The 14,996-nt window shown below is 40.6% G+C and overlaps 2 protein-coding genes across 3 annotated transcripts in view; one reads left to right on the top strand and one right to left on the bottom strand.

Moving 5' to 3' along the window:
- LOC133664994 (multidrug and toxin extrusion protein 1-like) overlaps nt 1-14,996 on the bottom strand; it is a 175,202-nt gene that overhangs the window by 143,891 nt on the left and 16,315 nt on the right. The gene's annotated exons all lie outside the window — the stretch shown is intronic.
- LOC133664993 (neurosecretory protein VGF-like) lies at nt 9,403-13,725 on the top strand. Of its 2 annotated transcripts, none has more exons than XM_062070111.1 (2): nt 9,403-9,540; nt 11,103-13,725. In XM_062070111.1, the coding sequence occupies exon 2, from the start codon at nt 11,132-11,134 to the stop codon at nt 13,046-13,048; it is 1,917 nt and encodes a 638-aa protein (XP_061926095.1). In that variant the 5' UTR covers nt 9,403-9,540; nt 11,103-11,131; the 3' UTR covers nt 13,049-13,725. The 2 variants fall into 2 exon arrangements, with proteins under 2 accessions (XP_061926095.1, XP_061926096.1); XM_062070112.1 differs by lacking the exon at nt 9,403-9,540 and adding an exon at nt 10,302-10,639.

Raw genomic sequence — 14,996 nt, 5'->3', positions numbered from 1 at the left:
TTAGATCGGAATCTGGGTTTAATGTGGTTAGTGGAGCTCATAATATAGCTAATATAAAGTAGTGTAAAGTTCAAACTTATATCTCGCTATGGAAACGCTAAAAACTACTGGTATAGTGAGTTTACATTATTCACCCACGGAACTTTAGTTATTAGAGAGTTCCGGTCGGACGGTTTTTCACGGGACACATTGTTGATTTAAGTAAAGTCTGAATGTCATTGAAACAGTTAGCTCCATCTTTTGACACTTCTTCCACTCCCGTCCTTGCACGCTACACCGCTACAACAAAGATGACGGGGAGAAGACGCCGTCGAAAGTGAGCCACGTAAATAAGACCGACCACAAAACAGGGCATGCTGAAGGGACTGTCAGAAAGCGGCTTGAAGATGATCTGTAAAACATAATCTATGCAACATTTTGACCAAAGAACCACCATTACATGTTATGTAGACCACAAGGAAGTGTTTTAAATTTCGAAAAAAATCATAATATGACCCCTTTAATGCGCCTTATAATCCGGTGCGCCTTATACATGAAAAACGACCTGAATAGACCCACTCATCGGCAGTGCACCTTTTAATCCGGTGTGCCCTATCGTCCAAAAAATACGGTAAATGGTGTGTGGATGGTGGAATGGTTTGAATTGGGCGAGAAGTGTGGGAGTTGTAGAACTTTGAAAGTGTTCATTCATTTGAATGAAAATTTCCTGGAAATTTGGGAATGTCAGGAAAAGTAGAGTTTTTATATCACATTGTCCTAGATGATATGAATGGGTTGGTGTTGGGAAATTTTTGAATCGGTCAAGAAATTTTCACATAGAAACACTTTGTAAGTGAGAATTGGTATTTTGGAATTTCTGGAAAACCGGGAATTTTCATGAAAAAAGTACCTTTGACGTCCCAACTAAGGGGAATGTTTTGATGGTGGAATTGTTGGAATGGGTTGAAAAATGTAGAAGGAGAAGCCGAAGGAAAAAAGGGCGGAAACAGGGCTTTGGAAAACCGTTAATTCCTGGAATTTCTTTGAACCTGAAAAAAGGTTTGTGTTTGAAGGATGAAAAATGTGGCAATTATGCAAGTTTGAAAATTGGCCTTATTATTTTCAATGAGAAAAATGTCCTGCAAAACCTAGAATCCACAAACATTTTTGTATTTGTTACATTCTTGAGACCTCCGAAAAATGCGTACCTCTAGTATGATAATAAAAGTCGTAATTTTACTCAATGCAAGTCAAAATTTATGCAATTTATGATAAAAGTTGGAATTTTACTCAAAAACAGTCGCAATTTTACAAGAAAAGCTTAATATTTTGGCAATTTTTTGAAGAGTCGTAATTTTACTCAACAAAAGTCACAATTTTATAAGAAAACTTCAACATTTTGGCAATATTATAAAAATAAGCGGAATTTTACTTACCGGTAAGTCAAAAGTCATAATTGTATTAAAAAGTTTCACTATTTTACTACGATAAGCGGTAGAAAATGGATAGATGGAACACAAAAATCGGCAATATTGTGAAAAAAGTCAGAATTTTATATGACAAATGTCACCATTTTGCATTAAAAAATACTAATTTTACATAAAAAAAGTAATAATTTTACGAGAAAATATTGCAATACTACAGAAACAGAAAGAATAGGAGAATTTTATAAGAAAAAAGTCGACACATTGTGAGAAAAAGACTGCTTTGTTATTTTAATTTGAATTTTTTGTTTGTAATTGGTTTTAATATTCATTATTTACTTCAAGTTATTACAGTATGTCTCTATATACATATTTCATTTTTTTAATTAATTTTGGCCAAGGGGTTCGCATTTAAATTTCTTACACACACTTGTTATTACATAAGTTGGTCAGAGGGGGAGCACTTAAAATTTTTACACACACTTGTTATTTCATATGTTGACCAGAGGGAGAGCACTTTTAAAACCGACACACAGTCAATTTGAAAAATCCCTCCTTTTTGGGACCACCCTCATTTTGAAAGATTTCACCACTAGGGGTGCTAATGAGACATTCTCTATTAGATGCAATGGTTTTCCGTATTGGGACCATGATTTATGTCCTAACTTGTTCACCGGTCCTCATATGGAAGCTACTTTTGTTGATGTCTCAAGAAAGGTATCAATACAAGAACAAACACACACACACACACACACACACATTCTTGTATTTGTTACCTTGTTGATATCTCCGAAAAATGCCTACCTCTTTAGGACCAGCTTTTCTAGATGTATAAAGATTTGTATTTACAACATTAATAATGTATACATACTATGCAAATATAAAAAAGGTAAGCTTTTAGTTAATTATTTTTATTTTGTATTTGTTTTTGGAATTGGTTTTTAATCTTCATTATTTACTTCAAGTAAGTATGTCTCTATATACATTTTTATATATTTTTTTAATTAACTTTGGCCAAAGGAGGCACATTTCAATTTCTTACACACACGTCTTATGTAATATGCTGACCAGAGGGGGAGCACTTTTAAAACCGACACACAGTCAATTTGAAAAATTCCTCCTTTTTGGGACCACCCTCATTTTGATAGATTTCACCACCAGGGGTGCAAATGAGACATTCTCTATTAGATGCAATGGTTTTCCGTATTGGGACCCTGATTTATGTCCTAACTTGTTTACCGGTCCTCATATGGAAGGTACTTTTTCTTGTTGATGTCTCAAGAAGGGTTGGAATACAAGAACATATACACACAATTTCTTGTATTTGTTACCTTCTTGAGACCTCCAAAAAATGCCTACCTCTAGTATTATAAGAAAAGTCATGAATTTACTGAACGCATGTCAACATTTTACAAGAAAAACTGAACATTTGTGCAATATTATGATAAAAGTTGGAATTTTATTCAATAACAGTTGTAATTTTACAAGCAAAGCTTAACATTTTGGCAATTTTATGAAAAGAGTCGGAATTTTACTCAACAAAAGTCACAATTTTGTAAGAAAACTTTAAAATGTTGGCAATATTATAATAATAATCAGAATTGTACTTAAGTCAAAAGTCATAATTTTACTTTACTTTTCCTTGTTGATGTCTCAAGAAGGGTAGAAATACAAGAACACACACACACACACACACACATTCTATTCTCTGTAGTTTAATGGTGTTAGAATGTACCAGGTACAGAGAGTGAGAGTGGACAAGAATGTGTGCGTGTGTGGCCAAAACATGTGGCAAGTTAACTTTCGGTTTCGATCCCCGCCAAGGTGCAGCAGCAGCAAAATGGTCAATATCGTATCATTACAACAACAAAGCTAGTGGACTTTTGTATGAAAACATGTTTTCATACTGAAGGAGTACATCTTTGTTTCGTGTCAAGCATGTGAATGAAGACCACCGCACATTCCCTCATGGCGGCTGCTAGAAGAAGACAAATGTCTGTGACTCACGACAGCGCGCGGCAATATCCTGCAGGATTCTTTTTGTGCTCCATGGCGGATGTGACCCGACTACTGGATGACTCCTTTCCCCAGGAGACGACATGGCAGCATTTAATGTCTTTATGTACGCACACATGTCACTGTAATTGACAATTTCATGTAATAAATGATCTACATTTCATAGCGCTTGTCTCGATAAGTCCTCAGGTGAGCTCAGGCCAAGCCAATACCAGGACGTCATGTATATTCATGCATGTACACTTCCAATTCTAAAAAAATAAATAAAAAAATAGCATACTATTGTTAGCATTCTAACAGGTTTCATTAGACAAGTAACAAAATATTTAGCAAAAAAAAATAGAATTAAAACTTACAATGTGTAACCCGCATGGTTTAGTCCAGAGATGGGCAAATATTTTGACCCGGGGGCCACTTTGAGAGAAAAAATGTGTCTTGGGGGGGCAATGTGTACATATGTATAAATGATATGCATGTATACACATTTAGCTGTAAAATTCTGCTGTACGGTACGTGTGTTTGGGTCCATTTTTTACAGGAACACTAATACCAAAAGCAGTGGTGGACTGTGCGTCTCCCACCTAGGCCTTCAGTGATGTCCGACTTCAATGATTACCTCTCAAAATACCATAATTGATGTCACCACATGACCATTGCTGGAGAAATACTATACAGCAGGGGTGGGCAATTAATTTTTACTGGGGGCCGCATGAGCAACCCGAGCACTGATGGAGGGCCACATCGACAATACTTCAATTAAATTTTGCTCAATATTATTTTTGATATATACCGTAAAATAATAATAATAATAATAATAATAATAATTGATAATAATACTTTCATTTAACCTAACTTAACTTTATACAAAAAGCACTGCTTTGGAAATCATTTGTACCCCTTTCAGAGATCATATTTAGTTCCCATTAAACATCCTCATGTTGCACAATGAAATGTAAGCATAGGATGAAGTGTGCATTCCTGTAACTTTCTCTAGTAACAGCATTCCATGATTAATATAAATACATTAACATTAATAATAAATGACAGTAGAATAAGCACACGTATGACTGAGTAGTCATAGTGTAACTTTGTGTGGTGTTTGAGTTGTCCGACTTTTTGTGTGGCCATAAACGCACCAGTTGTTTAGTGGTATGCGTGTTGGTGACAGATGACAAGTTGGTTTTGGCCTGGTTTGTACGGCAGAAAATGACTAGTTTTTCGAGATAGAAGTGTTGTACTCATGTTTTTGGTGTGGTTAGGGCCGAATATAAACAGTTTTGCTCAAAAAGAAATCGATATAATTCCTGGCCTCGAAGCATCTTGATAGACGTTACAATAATTGAACGGTGTTCATTGAACGGTGTTGACGAACACCGTTAGGGCCGCTTGTTGTCACTGTCACTCAAAGTTGCATTGCAAAATTACACAGAATAAATGTGTTTATTTTGTTTAGAATTCAGATGGGATTTGATTTGGTGCGCGGCATATATTTGCTGCGCGCAGAGGACGCTTGAGCAGTGCGCAATTGCGCAGCCGCGCACCTTGGAGGGAACGTTGCTTGGCAGTCCATGTCTTGTTGAAAACACGGCATTCGTCATCAACTTTTCTCTTTTTAGGGTGTCGGGTGTAAACCGTACATCACTTGTCGCTGTGCACCTTCACTCACACGTTACACACGGACATACGCACATAAATAACACTTTTCAAAATAAAAGCAGCACAGTTGTATTGCGCGCACGACATAGATGTTTTTTCAACTTTATTTTGTAATTTGTGATTGCAGCTGTTCACATTCACTCACAATCACACAAGAGCATAGGTCCACACGGAAGTAATACAAATAACGCTTTTCAAAACAAAAGCAGCACCGTTGTATTGCACACTCGACATAGATACTTTTTAAAATTTATTTTGTAATTTATGGTTGGCCTCACGCGGGCCGGACAGGGACGCACAAAGGGCCGGATGTGGCTCGCGGGCCGCAGAATGCCCAGGTCTGCTATACAGGAACACATGTACGCCCTACTGGCCATTGAATCACCTCAACAGTGTACAAAACGGGTTATTTTCTGGCGCATTTAAAAATCTAAATAGCAAAAATCATATTAAAAGTAAATAAATAAAATATTTTAACTCACTATTCGACGCTGTAAAAGCCAGTGGTACACCTCGCCGTCGGCTGTTTCGAGTAGAAATGTCGAGCATTTCCCCATTTGATCGCCAGAACAGCTGAGCGAGCTTCTTGGGTTAGCCGACGTCGTTTTATAAGCTGTAGTTCGATGGATTTTACCCTACCCGATCAATGCCATTTTTAATGGTACTGTTAATTTTGAACACACATATGTGAATGAAGCATACTTAGTCAACAGCCATACATGTCACACAGAGGGTGGCCATATGAACAGTGGCAACACTGTCATAAACATGTGCCATATAGTGAAACTACACGAAACAACAATGACAAACACATTTCGGGAGAATATTTGCACCGCAACACAACATAAACACAACAGAACAAATTCCCAGAGTTCCCTGCAGCACCAACTCTGCCGGGACGCTACAATATATCTGCCACCTAATCAACGTTTTGTTCTCCTTCTCTGCTACGGCGCAACACTTTCTGCTTGCTGCTAAATTGAAACTTGTGAATGGATTCTCACTTTGGAATGACAAGTGAGTATCCAATCACAGTCTCGTTAACATCAGGCTACCTAGATAGGCTACTGTCAACAACTTGTGATCTGATTGGCTATCGCAACTGTCTATCAACTGTACGTCCCCATTCACGCACAGTGCACGGACGCCCGCATTGTTGATTCTGAAGGCCCCGGGCAGATTTGGTACAGCATGGCAACATAAGCTAGCTGAATTCTGATTGGATACAAACTAAAACTAAAAACAACAGCACTGGATGGAGCATAATATGACATGAAGTGAATATGAATACTTTTAGATATTTAGGGAAAGTAAATTTAAAAATAATTGTATCTTTAATTATGATCATGTGCCCTGATGGCACACCACCGACCAAAAGTCACAATGTCCGATAGAATTCTAAAAAATTATGACAGACCACCTCAAAAGAATGGAATGGAATTTTACTTTTTTTTTTTTACTGAATGGGACACCTAAAATGTACATTTAAATGAAGAAAGTGGGGCGGTGGGGGTGGGGGGGGATGTTTTTTTGTTGTTTTTTTTGTCATAAAAAAATACAATCATGTGTGTTTACGGACTGTATCCCTGCAGACTGTATTGATTTATGTTGATATATAATGCAGTGTTTCCCATAAACTGCCAAGATACCTGTGGCGGTGGGGGCGTGGCTATGGGCGTGGTCACCATGACATCATCGAGTAATTTGCATAATTTACTACAATGATATGATTTTCTCTAAAAAGGCTAAAAAAATGTATACTTACTAATTAATAATAACAGTTTTGTTTTAAACGTCCATCCATCCATCCATCCATTTTACAATATAATTACAACACTTTATGTACATATTTATATACAGATTTGAACAATAAGTTATTCACTGAAATATATTTATTAATTGTGGTTCTTACAAAAAATATATCTTATGAAATATAAAAGCTAAAATGTCTCTTAAAGCTCTGCCCCTTTAATTAGTGCATACTAAATAATTTAACTTTAGCTTACTACTACAACCATATTATTTACCAGCAACATAAAGTGAAACAGAGGCAGAGGTGTCCTGCCACAGTCAGTAACAAATAAACAGAAAACAGTAGTGGTCAAATACAAATAAGTATCCTACACTTCTCTTTTGTAAATTAAATCTGAACAGCCTATATGGGCATCTACATCAACTATATGATTTGCCTGAGAAGCATATATATATATATATATATATATATATATATATATATATATATATATATATATATATATATATATATATATATATATATATATATTTTTTTTTTTTTATTTTTTTTTTTTTTTTTAATTTGTGGCAGGCGTAATTCTTTTGTGGCGGGCCACCACAAATAAATGAATGTGTGGGAAACACTGTAATGTAGGAACCAGAAATATTAATAACATAAAAAAACAACCCATTTGTGCGAATGAGTGCAAATTAGTATATATGGGGGAGTGAGGTTTTTTGGGTTGGTGCACTAATTGTAAGTGTATCTTGTGTTTTTTATGTTGATTTAATAAAAAATAAAAAAATAAAAATATATATGTATATATATTTTTTTTCTTTTTTATAATTTCTTGTGCGGCCCGGTACCAATTGTTGTTTGGGGACCACTGGTCTAGTATACTCTGGACTGAAGCTGTGTGCCTTCATTGTTTTTGTAGCTGTTGTTTTGAGGCATGTTTAAAAAAAATAAAAAATAATGCACTTTGTGAAAGTCAAAGTATAGTATTTCCCATAGTTGTAGTGGGTATTAGGATTATCTCAGGGAGTGCATGTCCCAAATTCCAAGCTGCTGTTTTGAGGCATGTTAAAAAAAATAATGCACTTTGTGACTTCAATAATAAATACGGCAGTGCCATGTTGGCCCTTTTTTCCATAACTGTAGTTGAAGTTGTTCACTTATTTTGGAAAACCTTGTTTTTGATTGATTGATTGAAACTTGTATTAGTAGATTGCACAGTACAGTACATATTCCGTACAATTGACCACTAAATGGTAACACCCGAATACGTTTTTTTCAACTTGTTTAAGTCGGGGTCCACGTTAATCAATTCATGGTAAAGTTACATTGTTTAATGCATCCAGCGGGGCATCCCAACAAAATTAGGCATAATAATGTGTTAATCCCACGACTGTATATATCGGTATCGGTTGATATCGGAATCGGTAATTAAGAGTTGGACAATATCGGATATCGTCAAAAAAGCCATTATCGGACATCTCTAGTTAATAGCATAAAAAAATAATAGTTAGATACAAATTTTAAAATGCAGCATGGTGGTCGGGGGATGTCTGGTTCTGATTAATAACACGTTAATAAGATTTAATCATAAAACTTTAGTTGATAACTTAAAAAACATAACAGCACAAACGAGCATGTTTGCAGCACAAAGAAATGAGACAAGTTTGGGGAGATTTTGGTTATGATTAATAACACGTTAATTACACCTTAATAACAATAACCCATGAAATTAACGTAAAAACTATAATAGTCGGATCAAAGATTTTTGTAGCACAAACGTCGCACAAATGCTCGTTTGGGGAGATTTTGACAAAGCTGGTTATGAACATTGAAACGTTAATAGCATCCAAAAATATAATAGACAACATTTTAAAAATGCAGCACAAACGATTGGGACACGTTTACTAAACGTGTTAGGGAGATTTGGAGGAGGGGGTGGGCAACTTCACACAGGTACGTCTTATCTTATCTTACTGTAGTCATTATTTAACTATTTGTGCATGGTGCTTAAGCATCCATCCATCAGAATCCATCCTCACAACTCCGAATTGAGCATCCATGGTTTTTACAGACCTTTACGAGCGACTTCACCAAAATGACCCTAATTGCTCGCTTATTAACGGGGTCACCCTAATCATCCCTACCGTCCCCCCATTATTTATTTTGCAGCTCGAGGAAGGAAGAAGACCACAGTTGCAAGAAGAAGAAGAAGAAGAAGCAAAATGGCTCCTCTGTCTCCCCTTCATTGAAGGAAAAGTACTATTTCATTCATGCCATTTCCGTTCATTCATCGGCTAGGGGAGGGGGGCAAGGCGGTTGGGGGGAGGGTGGGCGGTGTAAGGGGGTGTTGCGGTGCCATCTCCACACCAACCTTCTTATCAATGGACGTGACGTCAGCACTGCCTGCAGCTGACGGGTGGGGTGGGGGGTGTGGAGGGGGGGGGGGGGGTTGCAGTCACGTGGTGCAGACGGAGGGTATATACAATAAAGGTGCGCTGGCCGTGGTGCTGAAAACATCCACTAAATGCCTACAAAAAGTCAAGACTTATAGCTTCCTTTTTTTTTTTTTTTACACAGGAAGAGACGAGAAAAAAAAAAAGAGAAGGAAAACAGAAGAAAAAATATTTTTGCTTTTTCTTCAGGGCTTGATGAGAGTATTTACTTTACTTTGAGTTTTGACGCCTTGCCCACTCCCACTAGTGGGACCCCCAGGTAGGTGTCACTTCATTCATTCATCAAGTGTGCGCTTATCAAGTGGACACTCGCCCTTTATTGTGCTTGATTTTAAATAATTCGTTATTTAAAAAAAAACAAAAAACAAACATCAACAAACTATTCCAAAAATGTACTTAGTTTAAGATGTATAATAAGGTAATAATCATTTTAAAACGAAATATGATGTCGTTCATACAATATTGTGTTATTGTTATTGCTATTTAACTGCAGCAAATTCGTTTGAGAGAAGAAGAAAAAAAGGCGCGCACTTACGCATTTAATGTTTACAACTCGTGTAAACAACATTTTACAAATCATTTCTTTATTTCGAATTAAAAGCAAAACCGGCCTAATATTACCGATCCATTTTTTTTTCAGTGAGTCGCAAAGGTGGAGTGGATTTGTCTCCATCCATCCATTTTTTACTGCTTGTCCGGGGTTTCGTTGCACAAAATACCGCTGCACATTATCCACGTGGAAATTCGTGGAAAAAATTGCGCTGCTGATGTGCGGGGAATTTTGCATTCTGCATTCCGCCACAGAAGCGAGGCGGGCTGCAGGAAAAAAATTTAAAAAAATTTAAAAAAACAAAAAAAAACTGGCCGTGCTACGAGTGGGGGAAAAAGACAAAAGCAGTATTTCTTTCTCTTTTTTTTTTTACCCGAGCGCACCCACACTCCTCCTGCAACGGGGGAGCGAAACGAAGGGTAGGTGGGTGGGTTTTAAAATTGACCATGCAGCTCATTTGCTATTTGGTTGGAGCGCTCAGGGACCGAGAAGCAGGAGGATGATGATGAGGAGGAGGAGGAGGGTTAAATAACTGAAGCGTGGCTTGCGGCTTTTTACGCATGACTTCCAAGCGTGAACGCGTGCCGCCATCGCATTGACTCGCAGGACGCAAACAAGGATTTCTTTTTTTTTTGTGTGTGTGTGTGTGTGTGTGTGTGTGTGTGTGTGTGTGTGTGTGTGTGTGTGTGTGTGTGTGTGTGTGTGTGTGTGTGTGTGTGTGTGTGTGTGTGTGTGTGTGTGTCTTTTTTTCTTTCTTTTGTGCCGTTTGGCAAACACACCAAAAGATGGCCGGTGCGCAGGGGAGGAGGTGAGACTTTTTTTTTTTTTTTTTTAAGGGTAGAAAAGATACCATTTAGCGCAACCATCAAAGTGTTGTCGGCGAGAAAGAACAACAACAAAAAAAGTAAAACAAACAAACAAAAAAAAAGGTTGTGCCAAATCCGTGCGCAAAACGGTTATTTTGCGCTCAGGCGCAGGTAAATAAAAAATGCCGCGCGGAAATGTTCGTCTACAAAATAAAGGCACAATTTTCTAGGAATGTTCTGAAATTTTAAAAACGTTGCATCCGTATTCAGACATTTTGCACCATTTTTTTTTTTTTTAGAAAAATGCTATCAATCATAAAATAGCAGCCCTTTGAGACACTTGTGTTTTAGGGCTATATAAATAAACATTGATTGATTGATTGGAGAGAAAATGAAATGAAAAATGTGCGCATTTCTATTATTTTGAAAATATTGTTATTGACGTGGCGTCTAACTGTCCTGCAGGTGTTTCACCTCCCTCCTGCCAGTTCTGCATGGTCATGACCTGTCATCACACCCCTCCCTCAACCCGCCTCGTCCTATTGGTGCTGCTCAGTGTCACTCCGCGGCTGGCCGGCGCCGCCCCCGCGTGGGCCGAAGGAGGGGAGGGAGGAGCGGAGGGGCGTAGCCGCGCAGACGCCCAAGAGGACCGCCTTGCCCCCCTTCTCCCGCCCCAAGGCCTCGGTGGAAACGTGTCACGGGACCAGCAGCGGCCGGAGCAAGGGACGGAGCAAGGGACGGACCAAGAGACGGACCCGGCTCAGGTGCTCGCTGTCCTCCTGCGGGCTCTGGACCGGCCGGGAGAGGGACGGGAGTGGACAGGAGGCACAGAGGAGGACGATCTGAGCCGGAAGTCGCCGGAGGCCGATGAGATAATAAGGAGCAGGCAGTCGGAAGCGGAGCCAGAGACCCATAAGGCTATTGAAGAGCCGATGCTCGGCCGTTTGACGGCTGCTCTGGGTGAGGACTTTGAGGGGGACCAGAATGGAGGCCTCCCAGGTGACGCCGATAGCGAGGAGAGAGAGGAAGAGGAAGAGAAGGAGGTGGAAAATTTTCTAGAAGCGGCCATACTCGACTCCTCCTCCCAGGGGGACGATCTTTCCCTGCAGCGCAAAATACGAGGTTACTTCCAGAACATTGACTTGGGCCTCCAAGACAATGAGATCCTGCCTCCCCTGAAGGGCTACAAGGCGTACAACACCCAGCTGGCTCGGGCCGGCAAGAAGCTCCACTGGCAAGAGAACGGCGCCGCCAACAGGCCCGCCAAGGGCGACAACTTCATGGACGACTTCGAGGACGAGGGAGGGGAGCTGGAGGAGGAGGTGGAAGAGGAGGATGAGAGCCTCACCCGTATGGAGGAGGAGGCCAGGGCGCGGGCCGAGAAGCAGGAGGTGCTCCAGCAGCAGGAGGAGGCGGAGCGGGCCCGGGAGGAGGAGCAGCGCCTGGCGGACATTGCCTCGGACATGTTGCTGCAGTACATGGGCCGCAAACAGCAGGCCTTCATGAAGCCGCGGCAGAAGAGCAGCAACACGGCCGAGGACAAGCGATCCGAGGAGGTCCTCCCAGACGAGGACGACCTGGACCAGCAGATGATCGACCGGCTGATCGAGATCAGCAGCAAGCTGCACCTGCCGGCCGACGACGTCATCGAGATCATCAGCGACGTGGAGGAGAAGAAGAAGAAGAGGAAAGAACTGCAGCAGCAGCAGCAGCAGACGCTCATGTCTGGCAAACCCGTCATCCCGCGCTTCAGGCCTCTCGTTCCACCTCCCTTGGCTGCGCCGCCCATCTACCACTACACAGCCTCCAAAAACCCCAAGAAAGCCCCTTACAAGCACAACAAATACAACAAGTCCATGAAGAAGTGGCAGAAGGACAAAGTCAAGTCCTACAAGCAGAACTACTGGTACCAGCCTCCCAAGCAGATCGACTACTGGTACAAACCCCAGAAACAGTTTCTTGCCTTCCCTTCCTACCCTTACTACCAGAAGCCATACCGGGCATACTACCCTGTTTATTTCCCCTACCCCAAAGCGCAGTACTATGGTAAGCCCTCTCCCGCCAGAGACCAGCCCTTCAGCCCTCAGGAGCTCGACCTCCAGGGCCCGAAGCGCAGGCACCGAGTTGGGGGCAAGAACCGGGGTCAGGGCTGGAGGCAGAGGCCGGCGCCTCGCCAGCCCGTCTCCCCTTACATCTCTAACTATATCCTCCCTCACCCACGGACCTACCAGCCCTTGCCGCCCCCGAAACCGCTGGCCCCGCCCCGGAGAGGCCGGCGGCCCCCATACTACTACCCTCACGCCACGCCGGCGAACGACTACGAGGAAGATGGCCTGGTGCCTCAGCTGGACAGTGAGGAGGAGCTGGAGAACTTTATTGAGAGAATCTACATGAAACGCAGAATGTACTGAAGGATGTTCTTCTTTTCGGGAGTTTGACCCCTTAAGATGGGGGCGGACAGACGTGGGAGGGTCTCGCTAGTAAGTGGGAGGGGCTTAGTCGGCAAGTTTTGAAGGTCCAGACGCGAGATTGCGGTTCGTTGAAGTCACTCTGTGTTTTTGATTTTCGATTAGGTTCAGTCAGGGGGGAGGTTACCCCGCCAGCGTCATGTTTACATTTTGAAGCAGAACACACTGCGGCCATTGTCCGCCTCCATTCAGGTCAAACTACTACAAACACACACACACACACGTTTACAACATCTCTTTGTACGTCACATTGCAAATATGATTTGTGAGCACACACATATCAAAATTGACAATAAGCCTTTTTTTTTTACGGTATGTGTGCAGGTGCCTTTCTGATTTGGTATTGGATGACAAAGCACAGGAGTTAAAGGAGCAGGAAAAAAAAAAAGGTGCCACAATCATACATCTCCGTTTTTTTTTTCTCTGAATTTTGCCTTATGCACGATTCTCATCACCAAACCCTGCGGACCCCCAAAGCACAAACGTAAACAGTTACCACTTCCGACCTGGTGGGCCGAGGGTTGGCGGTTACAATGGGATGGCGATGCGTCGTCTTGACACATTTCTGCTACATCCCCAGAAAAATTAAATAAAAAAAACTTTTTTGTGTTTGAGCAGTATTTTGCCCATACTGTATTCTTGTTTTTGTTTTTTTTATTTAAAAAAAAAAAAAAAAGATACTTGAAGTCTTATTGTTCCTTTCTTGAATACATTGCAGAGTTTGCGGCCTGGGAGTCAGGGATTGTGTTTGAAAAAAAACAAACAAACAAACAAAAAACATGTTACATGCACGTCTTTCTACTTGCATCTTAAAAAATGAACAAAAAAAAACAAAAAAAGACAAAAAAATAAAACAGTGTGGAGAATCCAAGATGGCTGTTTTCTCTGATTAAACTGTAAACATGAAGAAAAAAATGAAAAATGAGGCGACGCCATCTGTCTTGTCACCAGGAGTGTTTGTCGTTGTGTCACCTTTAGCATTGTAAGATGTACAGTGTGAAATAAATATGCCCGTGCAATGTGTAAATAACAGCATGATGATTACTAGTTTTGCTATATTACAAAAATAAAAGCAATTATTTTATTAAAGCTCAGTTTTTTTAATGGCTTTCTGCAGAGTGCCATGTTGTACAGGAGGGCCGCCCGTTCCAGACTGGAAGACAATCACGAGCCGGTTAATATGAATATTAATACACTTGACGAAAGGGCTGATGGCTGAGTCGTTAGGAAAACAGCACGCATTGGAACGGAGGACAAAAGAGACGAGAGAGTGGGGAAAAAAGCCGTAAAAAGGCAGACGTAGGGAAGCTGTGGCTGCAGTGATTGATGAGTCACATGATTGGTGCATGAGTCATCCATCTGTACATTTCACTGCAGGACCTTGCTCTTACACACACGCACACCCACACACAAATCTATTACTTTGGAGGACATTGCACTGACTCGCGTTCATAACCTCGCCATCACAGTCGCAACTAAAAATTAAACCTTTTAATGTTCAAGCAACGTGTCTCTGCACACACACACACACGCACACACATTTTTGTATTTCTTACCTTCTTGAGACCTCTGAAAATAGGCCTAACTCTTTAGGACCACCCTTTCTAGATATATAAAGATGTGTATTTACAACATTAATAATATATACTGTATTTTTCGGACTATAAGTCGCAGTTTTTTTCATAGTTTGGCCGGGGGTGCGACTTATACTCAGGAGCGACTTATGTGTGAAAATATTAACACATTAGCGTAAAATATCAAATAATATTATTTAGCTCATTCACGTAAGAGACTAGACGTATAAGATTTCATGGGATTTAGCGATTATGAGTGACAGATTGTTTAGTAAACGTATAGCATGTTCTATATGTTATAGTTATTTGAATGACTC

The sequence above is a fragment of the Entelurus aequoreus genome, linkage group LG14 (genome assembly GCF_033978785.1).
Source record: "Entelurus aequoreus isolate RoL-2023_Sb linkage group LG14, RoL_Eaeq_v1.1, whole genome shotgun sequence".
NCBI lineage: Eukaryota > Metazoa > Chordata > Actinopteri > Syngnathiformes > Syngnathidae > Entelurus > Entelurus aequoreus.
This window is presented reverse-complemented; position numbering and strand designations above follow the sequence as displayed.

Coding starts and splice junctions, on each gene's coding strand:
- LOC133664993 (XM_062070111.1), top strand. CDS start 11,132: ATGGTCATGACCTGTCATCACACCCCTCCCTCAACCCGCCTCGTCCTA.